Source organism: Talpa europaea (assembly GCF_964194135.1).
Source record: "Talpa europaea genome assembly, chromosome: 3".
NCBI classification, from domain to species: domain Eukaryota; kingdom Metazoa; phylum Chordata; class Mammalia; order Eulipotyphla; family Talpidae; genus Talpa; species Talpa europaea.
Genome location: NC_140069.1, coordinates 149,099,740 through 149,115,601, shown reverse-complemented (window position 1 = coordinate 149,115,601; position 15,862 = coordinate 149,099,740). Strand labels below are relative to the sequence as shown.

Here is a 15,862-nt window from a genome sequence, read left to right as displayed (position 1 = left end):
TATTCATCTAATCTTAACACCCTTGTCATTTATAATTATCCTTTCTCAAAATGGAGCCATTTCTTAAATTCTGATTTCATGATTGTCAAGTTGCCCTGTCCTCGGGAAAACCATCCCGTGGGGCTGGTGCAGGGGGCACAGATGTCGGAGGGAGAGCCCAGCTGCAGCCTGGGCCCAGTGTTACAAGGGCTCACCTGGCTGGAAACCAGGAGGGAGCCCTTTTTCGGGAGTTGGGGGAGGGGAGTCAGAATGGCAGGGCCAACTGGAGGAAATTTGGAATTTAGAATTAAAATCTACCTTTGTCCTCCCCATAGTCTTGTCATGATCAGCGGCCTGTGGCTGGCTGTGGAGTCTGAACATCCATAGGGTAGAGGCTCCTGTAATTTTATAGGATCCAAAAGTTGCATGGCGTGACATAGTGACTTATGATGATGCTATCAAATCAAATTAAGCAAAGTCAGTCAACATGAGACCTGAATCCCAGCACTGCCCATGACTGACGAGCCCCCACTAAAACACCAGGAAGGATGCTCCTTGTCAAACTCCACTAGATAGACAGGTAACCTTAGACCAGGGGCAGAGCAAATTCACATTTTGACATTCGGCAGTAATGATGATAATGTTGAGATACTCGTGAATGCTTTGAGGTTTTTTGTTTGTTTGATCCATACATTTCATTCATTGTATAAGAACATCAGTAAAGAAAATTAATTACAGTTGATCTTTACAAAAATCATTTCTGTATACTAGAAAGATGCCAAAGATACAGATTTTGAGCCTTAGTTTAGTAAAATAAAACTTAAGGACATCAAATAGCAATGTTTGTTGTAACTATTGTGCTATCTTTTAACTTAGTTTTAACTTTAAAATTAATTTAAAGGATTTCGTCAGTGTTTCCTTGCTCGAAGATGATAGTCTCTCGGTAGTTACTAGTGACCTCTGCTGGTATCAGTCTTCTGTCAGATGCCTTGACTTCAGATTTTTACATCTCTGATAATGTTGTTTTTAAATGTTTACGTTTTCTACAAAGGCAGCATCCTGGGAACAGTTTGGAAGTTGTTTAAAATAGCCATAGCTATAACAACACAATAGTTTTCAGTAAATTAATTTGATTTGGATTTTTAATCTTTTTAATTAGTAACTATAAATTGAAGGGTATTTTAATGTATGTAAAAATTGCAAATAACAAATGTGTTACTAATTGCGTATTTTTTTTTTTTTGTAAATACAGAGCTTTATTTACAAGAAACATTTAAGCCTTTAGTGAATATATCTCCAGATGCAAGGTAATTTGTAAAGTTTTTCTCCTTGGAAAACATCCATTCAGATTCATCTGTTTTGTTACCATGATAGGTAGTTTTTTCTGATCTAGATAAAACCAACCTCCTTAATTCCAGATATCAAGTTCATCAACTTAGATGGGTCCAGGGCCATGATAACTGCCTAGGAAGTTGGTCATCCTGAGCAGTTTTAAAATCCACATCACCTGCAGCAGAAGCAACCTGGGCAGCCTGTTAGTACTGCAGGCCCTGGGGCTCTGCCCCAGCCTTTGGAGGGCAGCACTCAGGACTGTACCTTAACAGTCCTCCCCGGGGGACCAAGCCCTGCCTTGGGTCCTAAGGTCTGCACAGCAGTCCCTCCAGTCTGCGGCCTTCACGTTTGGATCCAGGCTTACTGGGGCGGCCCTGACAAGCTTCCATGCCCATCCCAAAGGCTTCCTAAAACTCTAAAGCACAAGCAAGAAAAAGTGGGATGTTGGCTTTTATCATTTTATAACCAAGTGCAGACACACCCACACCACCTCCATGCAGCTGGGTGGGGGTAGGGAGGCTGCCCACAGAGGCCCTGGTGGTACTGTCCAGTGCAGTCCAGGGGGCCGGCCCAGCTCTGGCCTCTGGCTAGTGAGGCTTTCCCAGGTCTGGCAGCTTCATAGGGGGTGTCTGTCACTCCTCCAGTGAAATCAGGTAAACACGTTATCAGTTATCATCATTATCAGTTACCATCATCGGAAGCACCATTCTCCTGGTGCGGCAGGGCTCACACTGTGTTTGAGATTTCTTAACACAGATGGTGAAAAATCAACCAGTTTGCTGAGCTCTCCAATTTAAAATTTTTCCAAAGCACAGTTTTAAGTCAAGCAGCCTGTTCTTGTATAAAACAGCACTGAGAATGCTGTGCAGCTGGGGTGGCCCAGAGCTTCCTTCTTTCTCTCAAAGCCTCCTAACGCCTGTGTGGCTTTCCCCGCAGCCTCTTCGATGCTGTGTACTCGTTGATCAAAAATAAAATCCACAGATTGCCAGTTATTGACCCTCTCAGTGGGAATGCACTTTATATACTTACCCACAAAAGAATCCTCAAGTTCCTCCAGCTTTTTGTAAGTAGTTTTTAGTGTTTCTAAAGACATGGTTGCATCTGTTTTAACTAACTTACTTCAAGTGGATTGGCCCCTGTGGCCATCGGGAGTGAACTGTCCTCGTGGGGTCTCTGTCTCTAAACCTCAGTCTCTCACTCGCTGCTCTTTGAATTGTACAACCTCGAAGTTGATTCCAGTGAGCAAGCAGTCACCTTTGGAGCAAGTAATTAGAATGTTTTATCACCTATCTAAGAGGAGAGAGAAAGCCATTTGCATTCTAAGGACTTGTTCTACAAGATAAATTGAGCTGATACTTGTAGCAAATGGCCTGTTGATGTTTTATGGGTGTCTTGGGTTTGGAAACATACGCAGAAGATATGCCCCTGGATTGTCTTCTTATTCATGGCAGCAGTGATAGAAAAACCCAGAGAAAATAAAAATTTTAGCAAGAGAATACCATGTTGGTCCACATTAGGGCGATGTGATCTGTCTATAGGTTTTGTCAGCTCCTCTGCCCTGAGATGGCGTCTTGGGGTGCAGGCCTGGAGCCTCCAGAGTGTCTCGAGTCTCGGGGTGTGTACAAGAGGGCCTTGTGTCCTCCTCCTCGTTACTCCCACTAAATTGGAGGTTTTGAGGAATTAGTCACCGCTCGGAGCTCCCTTCATGCTTCAGTGCCATCATGCGAACTCATTTATTGAAAGAACTTAATAGACATTAAAACTCAACTTTGAATGTGAACTTCCTTGTCCACAGCCTCAGACAGGGAGATAAATTCCTCCTAGAGTGGGGGTGGAGGCCGTCCCTCTGCGTGTAGCTCACTTGCAAAAATAAGCCTGTTGGTGTTTTGAAGAAAGAAGGGAGTGAGGAGGAAAGCGATTTACAAAAAAGTATGAGGTGGGAGGTGGGGCAGGGATGTCTGGGCAGGGGGTCAGCCTGGGGATGAGTAGAGCCAGGGCTATGGCCCACTCTCCCCTGAGAGTGTGGCCTCACGTCCCCTGCAGGCTGCTTCATGTCCTGAGCACCTTGTGTGGTCACCCCTGAGGACATCCACCCCCAGGTCCTTGTGAATCCCAGTGTATTGGCTGCAGCTGTGAGATGGTGAGGCCAAGCACTGCTGGCCCGGGGCCAGCGACCACGCCCCTCCTTCCACCCGCAGCCCTACAGACACCCTGACCCGAGGCCCGGGACACAGGAGTCAGCACTCACTGCAGAGGTCAAGCCCAGGCCCCCAGGAGAGCAGCGCAGCTGGGAGACAGGCCTCACTGTTTTCTGTAGAAGGTAGAGGAGTTGCCTCTGCCAGTGCTGCCACAGATTTGGGCCAATTTGGTAATAAGAATGAATAACTATAAGAAAGTGAAAATCAAAATCAACAAAAAACTATGAACCAGAGACACTTTTTGGGGGGGGTGGAGGGCGGGAGGGGAGGGATTGGGGTCAGAATGGGGGGGTTGCAATTGTATGGGGAATATAAAAAAATTTATTATTTAAAAAAAATAAAATAAATAAAATCTTAAATATGGTTTTAATACACATCTGTTTAAAATCTAAAAAAAAAAAATCATGCTACTGGAACATTCTGCTAGAGCTTTTCAGATCAAAACCTAGAATCTTAGAGAAATTTCAGAACCTGGTTTTTCCCAAGTTGCCATCTTCTGAGATGCAGCAGCATAGCCCCTGGCGACCTGCAGTCTGTCGTCCCAGGACAGGGTGTCGCTGCTTCAGGCTGGGCAGGCGACCTAATAGGTGTCTCTTCTTTCTCTACATTTCTAGGGTTCTCATGATTTGAATATTGATGAGCTCTCTTTGACTTGAACATTTTGTTTCTTCTAATTGTTCATCTTTTCCTGATAAGTATAAGGTACACCAGGAGGATGAAATCCACCGCACCCTCTGTAAAAGGTGGACGTCTGAAACCGTAGGCCTCACCTTGTTAGTGTCACCCACGATCCTAGGCACCTCGCTTCTGCTTTCTCCCTCCTCCTCTGAAACAGCCCAGGAGAAGAAAGTTACTTTCTAGAGATTCTTTTAATTCTGTCCAGTTGCCTTGTTCTTTGTTCCTAGTAGACAGAAACAGTGGCGTGTCCTAAGGAGAATTCAGGGTGTCCGGTGTGGGGAGTACACTCAGGGGCCGCTCAGCCGGCCCCCTCCGTGCTCCAGGGCTGAGAATGCAGGTTCTGAGTAAACGCCATCTGAGGATGACGGGGCCAGAGAGATCCTTGATTAAGACTTGGTCAGCCTTCCAACCCCTTTCTCGGTTGGGTGAGGAGAAGCAGGGAGGGCCCCGCATCAGTGCGTGGTAATGTTTTACGAAGTAGTTGAATGTGAGCCTGGAATATAAACTGAACAAAAGAGACGGTCCTTGTATGTGACGGTCTCCTGGTAATCCCGACGTCCTGGCAGAGTTAGGGAGGACTAGCTTTAGCTTGTTGGACGTGGTCTTCGTTCGAGCCCGCACATGCGGACGTCCAGGAGGATTCGCTGCTCCAGAGTCTTCTGTCCCGTCCCCCCCCCCCCGCAGATGTCCGACATGCCAAAGCCCGCCTTCATGAAGCAGAACCTGGACGTGCTGGGAATCGGGACCTACCACAACATCGCCTTCATCCACCCCGACACCCCCATCATCAAGGCCTTGAACGTCTTCGTGGAGCGACGGGTGTCTGCCTTGCCTGTCGTGGACGAGGCAGGTAGGTCCTAGTGTTCTGCCGACCACGCAGAGCAGCTGTTCACCTCGTCAGTCAGAGGGTCATGGATGTTAGCAGTGTAGACGGGCTTCAACCATGGGGCTCTCGGGACAGCGGGAACCGTAAACTGGCCTATTGTTGTATTTTCTGTTAAGAGGGGATTTCACATCCACTTGAAAACAGACACATTAATCTTAGTGAATAGTATTTCATGCCTAGTAACTACCCACTTAGGATGGATTTTGTGTGTTATTTTTTGTTTCCAAGTCATGTTCCTAATCCCTGTGTTTGCTCATTTTCAGGAAAAGTTGTAGATATTTATTCCAAATTTGATGTAATTGTAAGTATTTTTTCATTTTATTCATTGGATCGTGTAGAATGCATTGAAAACCCGTTCGTTAATTCGGTTTCATAATCCCTGGCCCTTTTGAGTCTGAGGCTCTTGCCGGAGGATTCCAGGCTCATATCGTATATGACCCTCCAGGGCTGCTTAGCCGGGGGTCTTCAGCAGAACAGGCAGTTAAGATTGAACAAGGTGACTGCATAATTAAGGTACACCTTGTAATCTTTAATTAATACTGATAGGATGATGGAATAACAGTACTACAGGCATGTTAATAAGCTGGTGCGCGACATCAATTAAAACGTTCTTCAAAATCAGGGTTGCTGTAAACTTGCTCATGTGGGAATCACTGTAAATTGAGAGGCTGTCATTCATCCTGTTACTGTGTTACAGAATCTTGCTGCTGAAAAAACATACAATAACCTCGATATCACGGTGACCCAGGCCCTGCAGCACCGCTCCCAGTATTTCGAGGGCGTGGTAAAGTGCAGCAAGCTGGAGATCCTGGAGACCATCGTGGACAGGATCGTCAGGGCCGAGGTGAGGACAGGTGCTTCTGACCCTCCTGTCTCCCCCCAGCCCTGACACAGCCAGTGCAGCCCAGTGCCCAGGGAGGCTGCCCTGCCCAGCTAGCGCCTCACTCAGCACACAGTAGGTCAGCTGTAAAAAGCTCCTTCAGTTAAACTGAATTTGTGAGTCCTCGTAGTCGAATCAGATGAACTGGTAAGATGCTTCCACAGTTTAACAAAAGTTCCACGAACTTTAAGTTCCATGAGAATATTTATGAATTTATGTATATGGTTTTAACAAAGTGAATGCTGTCTCAATGAACTCATTCTGATCTTCACTGCACCACCCCAATATTTAGGTAGGTAGCAAGTCTCGACGCTCAGCACCACAGGGCCCTCTTACGCGTTACTGCCTATGGGGTTTTCGAGAATACTTCGCGTGACACTAAATAAAAGATGAGTGAGCTCTTTAGGGAGTATCCAGTTTGGTCAGCGTGGGCCCAGGGTCCTTTTTTGCTTTCCTGCTGGCTGGGATTAGGAACATCTCCCTGTGTGTCACTCTTTTTTTTAAACATTTATTTATTTATTTATACAAGCACTAGGTACAGTCAGAAGCGCGGGAGGGTGAGAGAATTCACCAGAGTCAGAGCGGGGAGCAGAGCAGGCAGAGTGACGAAGTACACTGCTGAGGGGAGCAGTGGGTGCGGCAGGAGAGGTCTGCGCGCCATGTGGGACCCTCCCCTGGTGGCCGGGGATCAAACTGGCATTGCAGATGCTGCGGGCAGCTTCACAGCCCAGCGCTCAACCGCTGCACCACCAGGGGAGGCCCCCTGTGTGTCACTCCTTAAGAATCAAAGATGCAGTTCTGTTCTTTCTGGAACAATCCCTAACTAGGCAGAATAAGTGCATAATGATAAATCTGCTTTGATGGTTTTTCTTAGAAATGCAAGAGTATAGTCCAAGAGCACCTATTTTTTAGGGTTTTAATAACTACAACTTTAACATGCTTTTTCCCGGTAGTTACCTCTGATGTAGGGTGCTGTCATGCATGGCACCCGTTTCATATGCGGGAGCCCCGCCCCCGCCCCAGCCCTGCTCTTTAACTGTCCTTGTCCCTGAGCTCCCCTGGCTTCCCCTGCCCTGGCTGGTGTCTTGTCTCACACGTAAAGACTCAAGGTAAAGACTTCATTTTTTTACTTGCGGTTAACATCCGTCACCAGTTGTCTCCGAAGAGTTTTAACTGCCCTGGAAATACGTCTTAACCTTTTACTCATGCCCTTAGAACTGCAAGCCCAGCCGTTCAAGGTCAAAAGCAAAATAGTTGGGAACCCCCCCCTGAGGAGTGACGAGGACAGGGGCCTGCGGAATCCTTTACAGAGGTCACAACCTGCAGACAGCGAAGGTGGACCGACCGTCCCCTCGGTTCCCCTCTTGACTTTTTTCCTTATTAAAACAGCTTCTTTCATCAGGTGACTCCTCGTCCCTGCGGGACAAAGAGTATCTTTGGCTTCAACCTAGTTTTTAGGAGGGCCCCCCCCACCCCCGAGCGTGGGCGCTTAGTCGGGCTTTTACGGGGCATAAATAAAGCGCCGGTTTTCGGATGCTCAGAAAGGAACACTCATGAGTTAGCCTCAGCCGCCGGCCACAAGAGCATCTTTCTGGTTGTCCTTTTTTGGGTGGAATTCATTCTCTGGGTGAGAGGGTTTCCCTTGGCGCCTCAGCGGTGCAGAAGATATTTCTTTAAAAGCATCACCGGCGTCATCACCCGAGACAAAGTGTGAGCCCAGAATCCCCCTCCCTCGCCTTCCGGGGCTCTGCCCCCTCCGCTGGGCGGGGAGAGGGTCTCCGGGGTAACCGGCTGGCACGAGGCGTGGGCGCCTTCTGGAGCCCCTGAGTCTGGGAAGCTTTGTGCCTCTGGCCCCTTCCCTGTCTGCCGCCAGCTCAGAACAGCCCGTGACACCATCCCTTCGCTCTGAAAGATTTCTGCATAGAAAGTGAGGCGCGAATATAACCTGGTTCACTTTAGTGTAGTTTGTTTATCTGCTGAATACTGTCCTTGCTGTAGGAGCCTCCGAGGAGAAAGACAGGGTTAAAACGAAACAGTCTGAGCAGTGACCCAGGGTCTTGTCTAGTGCCCATTGGCTTCCTCTCTTCCTGGAATGGTGTCTGATCTTTTTTTCAAGAAGATTTATTTATTTGTGCATACAAGAGCTGGGGTGCAGGCCAGAGGTGCAGGGCATAAGAGGATTCAACAGAGACAGAGTGGGGAGCAGAACAGGCAGACTGGCCGGGGATGGAACTCGTGCTGCAGGGGCTGCAGATTGCCTCATAGTGATGACACGCTACACCTGCTCCACCAGGGAGCCCCCCCCCCCCCCCCCCCGTGTCTGATAGTTCTGAAGAAAAGCATTAAACCTCTATGCCTAAAGCCCATCTCAGCTCCATGGTACTCCCTGGTCAGGCAGTATCTGTCGTATTATTTTGAAATTTGAGGACTCAGCAGGACGTAACTGGCTTGTTTTTCTTAAAGGTTGTCAAGCAAATCTGTGTGACTTTTTAGCTTTAAACCCGACATCTCCATGCGGGTCTGTACGCGGCTGGTTCAGTAGCTGCCCTCGCATGTGGGGTGCACCCATCGCATCGCAGGAGAAAGCCTTGCTTAAATATCCATTTGAAAAGGCAGCTTGAGCTGACTTCCCGGCCCTGCCTCCTCCCGCCCAGGTCCATCGGCTGGTGGTGGTGAACGAAGCAGACAGTATCGTGGGGATTATCTCGCTGTCGGACATCCTGCAAGCCCTGATTCTCACACCCGCAGGTATGCCCCCGCGGCCTCGCCCGCCGTCTGGGAAGCACAGGACTCGGCACAGGCGGCGTGTCGCTCCCCACCAGCCTGCAGATGGAGGCTCTGTGTCCACTCCTTTGTGAGCCTCCATTTGCAGTTCTGAAGTTTCACGGTTCTTGGGTGAGAGAGAAAAGTTTGTAGACAGTGTTCTAAGGTGAGGGGCCCATTGCCATGTCTCTCCTGACGTTTCCCGTAAACAGCTAAGCTCTCATCCCCTCTGAGGGCTCCAAACCAGGAACAGGAGGGACACCCCGGGGTCCTATCGAAACATCTCTCCTTTAAAAAACTTTCCTGGTGTTGTGAGTCTATAAAACTAAATTCCCCCACAGTGCAGCTTTTTCTCTGCCTGTTGTGTGGAAATGACGCTGAGGACCACAGTGTGGGGGGTCGCTGAACCCACCTTCTGCCTGATTGGCTCTGCGAGCTCTGGGGTCTCAGGCAGTGGGAGGGTGCGGGGCAGAGGGCGGCGTTCAGGAAAGAGGCCTTGGTGTCTCTAGTACCCCAGAGTTGGAGTGAGAGGTGGGCCAAGGGCCCTAATGCGCCAGCCGGCCACCCCCAGGCTGGAAGACCGAGACAGCAGACGGGCAGCTGAGTGACGCGCGCTGGGAATGCACAAGGTCACCGCTGGAGAGTGTCTGTACCACGGTGTGGGTTGTTCTTTAGTTCAGAAATCAGACTCGCTAACGGGTTTTTATGCTTGGTCTATACCCTAAAAACACGCATCCTAATGAGCTCCCCTTGGAGAAGCACTGGCCCTGGTGACGGACAGACTCCCAGGACAGGAGGACGTGACACGGGGGTCCGTGTGCGCGAGCGGGCGCGCTCCACGCCGGCGGCGTCAGGTCCCCAGAGGGCGGGCGGGAGTCTGAAATCGCAGGTGTTAGAGGACCTGAATCTCTCCTGTCTTCATAACCGTGAAATGCTGGTTCAGTGAGGTGGTTGCAGCGTTGCTTGTAATAACCTAATACTGGAAAGAAGCCAGATGTCCAAGCAGAGGCTGCATTGGTGAGAGGATGTCCCTCCAGTGGACTCTACACGGCTGACAGGGAACTCGGCCATTACAGCAGTGGACGCATCTCCTGGACGCGGGCTGACCCGGTCCAGACAGTGTGATCACACCTACATAAGATCGCACAGCCCCTTCCTCACGCTAGGGACAGACTCAACCCCACAGGCACCGCCCCCGCCAGGGCACGCCATTTCCCCAAGCGTCGGCCTGAACCTCACGGCTCTGCTGTCCCTCGGGCCAAGAGACATTGCACACTCAGAATGACTGAATTATTGCCTGGGTGAGCTTACGCCTCCATCCAGATTTGATATTTCAAAGACTCTTAAGTCGTTAATGCCCCTCTTCAGGAGGAAATGTATTCTGCAGCTGGAATCTGAAATGTCTGTTACCATAGAAATGGCGCTGACGACAGGGTAGCTGAATTAGAATTCCTTATTCGAGCACCGTCACGCTGCTGATTTAGGAAGAGGTTCTGTGTCCCAGTAACTGGGTTGCAAGTGGGCATCTGGAGTGCTCGTGGGACACAGGGGCTGGCTGCCCAGACCAGCTGCTGGGCTTCCTGCCCGCAGGGACACAGCATGGCGCACGCAGCAACCAGGAGCCAGCCTGGCTGCCCGGCCCTGCCAGCCCACAGGCCACTGTCTTCGAGGAGGTGCTCACCTCGTGTAGCTGCCACCCCATCAGCCACGGCGCGAGCAGGCTACCCAGGCACCCGATCCCTCCAGGGAATCTCGGGGATGAAACAAAACCGGGAAGGCAGTTTGTGCTGAGAAGGCCACGGTGACACGGGACACGCCCCGCTGGGTGGATGTTGAGGGAGGGGCCGGTAAGAAGCCCTTGTAAGAAGTGGCTGCTCTTAGTGCATAAAAGGTGCTGGCAGTCACCCTTCCCACCGGATGACGGACACCCTCGCCCAGCACGGACACCCACTCAGTACATGTTCTCTTCCAAAACGCGTTTGGCATTTTGCTGTCAAACTCAGAGCCATCAAACAGGCCTCAGCACCTACTCACACAGCCGGCAAGTAGCAGCCTCACGGCAGGAGCTCGCATTTTTAGCCCCTTTATAGATCATTAATCTGTTTCAAAAGTGCCTTCTTGTGTCCAGTGAGAAAAGCGGCTAGAAGCTGCTGGGCTGAGAACCTCGCTGTCTCGCCCTGTCAGCCCCTCGGAGGAGCTAGAGTGGCTGCAGTTAGGACGTTAGGAGCTGTTAGGAGCCTTTGATCTTCGACATTTTTGTCAGTCGGTGCAACAGAAACATTTTGCGCCTTCATGAAAGTATACGTAGTTCTTGAACACATTTTCACATGTGGGGTCATTTTCTAGACTAGAAAGACTTCCTTGAATATGCAATCACAAATACAATTTAATTGCAAAAAAATTTGTTGAAACAGTAAATATTGGGGCATAGAACCCTTTTCCAAATTCAATCCTGCCTCTTTAGAGTTTCCGCGTGCGGTGGGGGTTAAAAGCGGGCTGCCGTGGTAGCTGGGAGGTTGGGGAGCTGGGCGCCCCCGGCCTGGAGCCCGCCGCCGCCACCACTAGGTGGGACGCGCACAGCGGCGCGTGTCTGCACTGAGATCCCCCTTTCCATCTGCCGACAGGTGCCAAGCAGCAGCAGCCAGAAGCCGAATGACACGGTGCAGGGAGACGCCTCCTGGAACTTGAACTGGGACTCTGGGTCACGCTTTGCCTCCCACGGACCGCGAGAGGAGAGAGAGGGGAGGTGGCTGAGGACGTATGTCGGGGTTTAGTGAGGGGTGTTTTTTCCAGTGATGTGGAAACTCAGAGCAAGACTTCCGTGTATTTGGAGGGTCGAGCTTGCGCGGAAAGGCGGTTGCCTGACCTTCGAAGAGTTTCAAATGCTGTCTGTCGTCCAAGTCACTGTGTTCTGAAACTTCTATCATTTTTCATTTCTAAGAACCCACTGGTGTGTGACAGGTCCTAGGACATAAGGTGAGCGTGTGGCATGTTCAGACCTAGTGCCTTATGTCGGAACACAGCGCTGCACCCGGCGCTGCGCGGCCACCGGCGCCGCCCGGGGTGGACGGTGAGGCCGGGGAGGCCTCGACCTTCGCCAGTCAGCTTGTTCCCATAAGATTTGTCCAAAAGTCTCACTTGACTATAAATAATTACTCTGAACCTTTGATGGCTGTTCTGTGTTAAGTGTTCCGTTCTGAACGCGAGTGTAAACAAAACTGCTTTCCAACAGCTTTATTTATTTTTACTTTCGTGCAGTTTTTTACACATCTTCTCGTGGGTTAGGCTGCTCCAGACCCATGAATAAACCATTGGTGGTTATTTTTAAACGGCAGATCTCTCATTATTTAAATTTGGACCTGCAAAGGCTAGGAGCTCGGAAATAGCCACCGTGAGGGCGGAAAAGCTGGCGTGCCGATAGCTCGCGCGGAGACGGCTCTGGGGGGACGCGGCCGCCGAGGCCCCCAGTGGCGGCCGCCGTCTCTGGCTCTCTCGGGTACAGAGACGGAAATCGCGACGCCCGTCTGCCTGCCCGTGCGGCTGCGTGAGTGGCTCGTGCGGTGGCACCGCAGTGTTTTCTGGGGGCGGAGGAGGGGCGGCCCCGGGGCCAGCGCTCAGAGACGTTGACGCTGTATATACTGGAGTGTGGTTTGGTTTTTCTGGTCGTTTGGGTTTTTGTTTTGCTGTTTTGGGTTTTTGGGGTTTTTTGGCAAATTGAAAAATTAAAATAAACCTTAGTATCTACCATTTTGTTAAAAAAAAATTCTTGAGCAGACCGTGTGTCCAGCGCCTGGTCACCAAACCCGCCTGCGGTTTCCCGCTGAGATGTTCGCCCCCGGGAAACATGAGTTCTCGTGGCCTTGCGGCCATCGCCAGGAAAACCTGCACAGTTTCACTCACGAGCGCCACCTCTCCGTTACTCGACAGGACGTTCAGTTGCCCTGGGCCGCGCGGTTTTCTGGTGGCACAGTCGCACCCGCTCCACTTCCGAGCTGAGGAGCCTGCGTCCACTCTCCCCGGGGACGCGACGGTGGTCGGGCCGAGGCCAAAGGTGCTCCTTGGGAGAAGGGGGTGCCCCAAGGCCGCTCCAGCAGCGGAGGCTGAGACTCCAGCCTCTGTCCTGACTCTGCCCCTTGCTGCGGGGCGCGCACGCGTGTGCACAGACCACACTGTACGACTCCCCGTGTGTCTTCACCAGCAGGTGGAGGGTCCTCTTACGAAGAAATGAACTTGCCTTTCTCCTCCCACCAGGCACACACAGGCCTGGACAGGTCTTCCAAGCGACTGCAGGCCTTTGAACTCTATGCCTGCCCAGAACCCGTTTGCAGCCGCCTGTGCGTGCGCTGTGCGTGGCTGTGCGGGGCTGAGGGCCACTTCCCCGCGTCTCCCTCGGAGCTGGCGCTGTTCCCGCAGATCACAGGACGGGCGCAGTAGAGCGCCCCGACTCCGTGCCTTCCAGGGACACGCTGGGCCAGCCTCAGGTTCATGCTGTCTTCCCGCTGTGAGGCTGTGGGGCCTGAGGGCTGTGCTCGGGGCGCACTGTGTGTCCCCAGCAGGGACTCTGGCCCTCACCCCAAGGACAGCTGAGAGTATCTCAAGGGGTTGTGTGAACACACGAGTGAGAAACAAGGAAGCAGGTGTAGATCAGACCCACTGTTTCTGTTCTAGAAGTGGCGGCGTCTGTTCTGGTTTCTAGACGGATCTCTAAGGAGTGAGTCTTGTTAGACACACATCCTGTTCGTTCCCTGGTTCTCCACGGGGGACCACGTCGCGACGTGGAGACATTGTGCCCTCAGAAGACTTGGTGATATCTGGGGGCATCCCACCATGACCGGGTGACCACCAGGGATGCTACAGGACCGGCCAGCGCAGGGCGGCCCTGCCAGGGTGGGCAGCACAGGTGCACGCAGGGCTGTGGCCAGGAACCCGCCTGGAGCCATGGGAACCTCGGGCGCTTTGGAGCCACTTGTTCCCCAGGGAACCCCTGTCCTCTGCACTTGGAAGGGGCACGACGGGGAAACCCACAGGTGAGCCTCGCAGGTGCATAGTGTCCTTCCAAGGCATCTTCCCCGAAAAGGGAATTTTGCTTTGCCTAGTAGTACTGCCCGTTGGGAAAGCCTTGGAAAGTACATTTTAACTCGGTTATTTTCATAGAGCAGTTAAGAACGGGCTCCAGAATGATTCAGATAAAATCCCTGCAAAGCTGGCACAGTTGTAGGTCTACTCACATCACCTGCCTCAGACCCCTGCCCGTGAAACCCCTAAAGCCCTCTTGATTCCAGAGAGTCGACATTCATCTTACTTATTTTTATCTTATCATGCATACAAGAATTGGGGCGCAGGCCAGAGGTGGGGGGTAAGAGGACTCACCAGAGACAGAGTGGGGAGCAGAACAGGCAGATCTACTGAAATCCACTGCTGAAGGGAGCAGCGGGGAGACAGGAGAGGCCTGCAGCACTGCATGGATAGCTCCCTGGCCAGGATCGAACTCATGCTGGAGATAGCTTGATAGCGCGAGACTTTAACCCCTGTGCCACCACGGGTTCATCTTAGGTTTTTGGACCAAACACACTGCCTTGAAATCCACCCTTAGCTGTCCCTGCACAAGGGCCAGGGAGCCATCACTTGGCTCTCAGCATGTGGGACTCCTCCCCTTAGGGGTCTGAAAACACACCAGGTAGCCAGTTCTGCAGGTAGCCAGTTCTGCAGACCCTCTGCCTGGTGTCTGCGCCCAGCCCAGCCCAGCCCCTGCAGGCAGGCGTGCGGAAGCCCTGAGAGCCCCGGCTGCAGCGTGTGTCCCCCTCCTGCGAAGCCTGCCTCACGGCACGCACCCGTGGTGTGCGGTCAGGAGAGGCAGCACCACAGGTCATGTGGAGGGGGGGCGTGGAGACAAGGATACTGGCACCTGCTCAGGAGGGGAAAAGGCGGCAGTGAGGAGCTGGGGGTGGGAGACCACAGGCCCTGGTAGGGCAGCCCTTCACCCCTCCACGGAAGGAGCCTTCGCTCCTGACCGCCTCAAGCCCATAGTCCATATTTTTAGAGCTTCCACTCGCATTTTTCTGCCCCTTGTCTTTTTTTTTTTTTTTTTGGCCAGCTGAAACAACTTCCAGAAACTTCCACCAAAAAAAATCAGGAACAGCCATGGGGATAAACCCTAATTGAAAGTGAAGTTTCCGGTAAGCCAGCTGGGAATGAGGGCGCTCGGGTGCTGCCCAGGCCTACTTCGTCCCTGTTACTTTTCAGACTGCAACAAAAGGCATTATTTAGAACCACCCTGGCATCAGCATCAACTCACGTATTTAACGGCTGTTACATTGCGAGCCGAACACCTGCCAGGCGCTGTCCTGGGGCTGGGGCGTCTGTGCCCTTGCTGGAGCTGGCACGGGGTCGGGGGTAGAGTAGTAAGGTGGGACAACGTCAGGGGGTCTTCAGGCTTTTGCTGGATCCGCCTTCCCCGGGAGGCTGCCTGAGATCTCTCCTTGATGAGGTCTGTTTTGTAATTGAACCAGCGCAGGGAACACTGTAAAGGAAGATGAGGAGAAGCTGCAGTCCCGGAAGGCTTTTTCCTGCCAGCACCCTGGGAAGGCTTTTTCCTGCCAGCACCCTGCCCAGCACTTCACACTTTCTTTTTTTTAACCCTCACACAGTATCACAAGGCGGCCTTTATGAGTACGGAAAGGTTGTCTTGGCCCAGGTCCTGCCACCCCGAATTTGAGGACTTTGGAACTTGATAACAGGCCTAATAACCCAAAGCCCAGTTCTAAAGGGCTGGTTACGGGTTGAACTGTTCCCCTAAAAGGCTACGCGGAAGCCCTAGTCGAGTACCTGTGCACGTGAAGTAGGGCTCTGAGGATGCCGGCAAGCCGAGGCGAGGCCGTGAAGGCGGGCGGTGTCCTCATGCAGAGGGGACAGACAGACACGCAGGACGAGGCCAAGTGACAGCGGACCCGGAGCAGGCTGCTGGGTGATGTAGGTAGGTCCTGAGTGTGTGTGACACGTTCTGTGGTATAAAGTTGTTTATCAACTTTACAAATAGTTTGGTTTTTTTTTATGAAAGCAAACTTTACAAGTAGTTTTTTAATGAAAGTAAACCTCTTGCTTTCCTTTTAAGGTAACTTTATCTTAACCTACACATTCAGATACATG

At 51.6% G+C, this 15,862-nt stretch overlaps 1 protein-coding gene across 1 annotated transcript in view; it reads left to right on the top strand.

Annotated features, from left to right (window-relative positions):
* Positions 1-13,150, top strand: part of PRKAG2 (protein kinase AMP-activated non-catalytic subunit gamma 2) — a gene marked incomplete at both ends in the record, with an annotated part of 159,202 nt that extends 146,052 nt beyond the window's left edge. Inside the window, 7 exons of the mRNA XM_084230746.1 lie at positions 1,232-1,286; positions 2,248-2,374; positions 4,872-5,037; positions 5,337-5,374; positions 5,771-5,917; positions 8,608-8,701; positions 12,918-13,150. Coding sequence (XP_084086872.1) covers positions 1,232-1,286; positions 2,248-2,374; positions 4,872-5,037; positions 5,337-5,374; positions 5,771-5,917; positions 8,608-8,701; positions 12,918-13,150 — 860 coding nt within the window. The remainder of the gene's footprint in view (positions 1-1,231; positions 1,287-2,247; positions 2,375-4,871; positions 5,038-5,336; positions 5,375-5,770; positions 5,918-8,607; positions 8,702-12,917) is intronic.
* Positions 13,151-15,862: the final 2,712 nt, after the last annotated feature.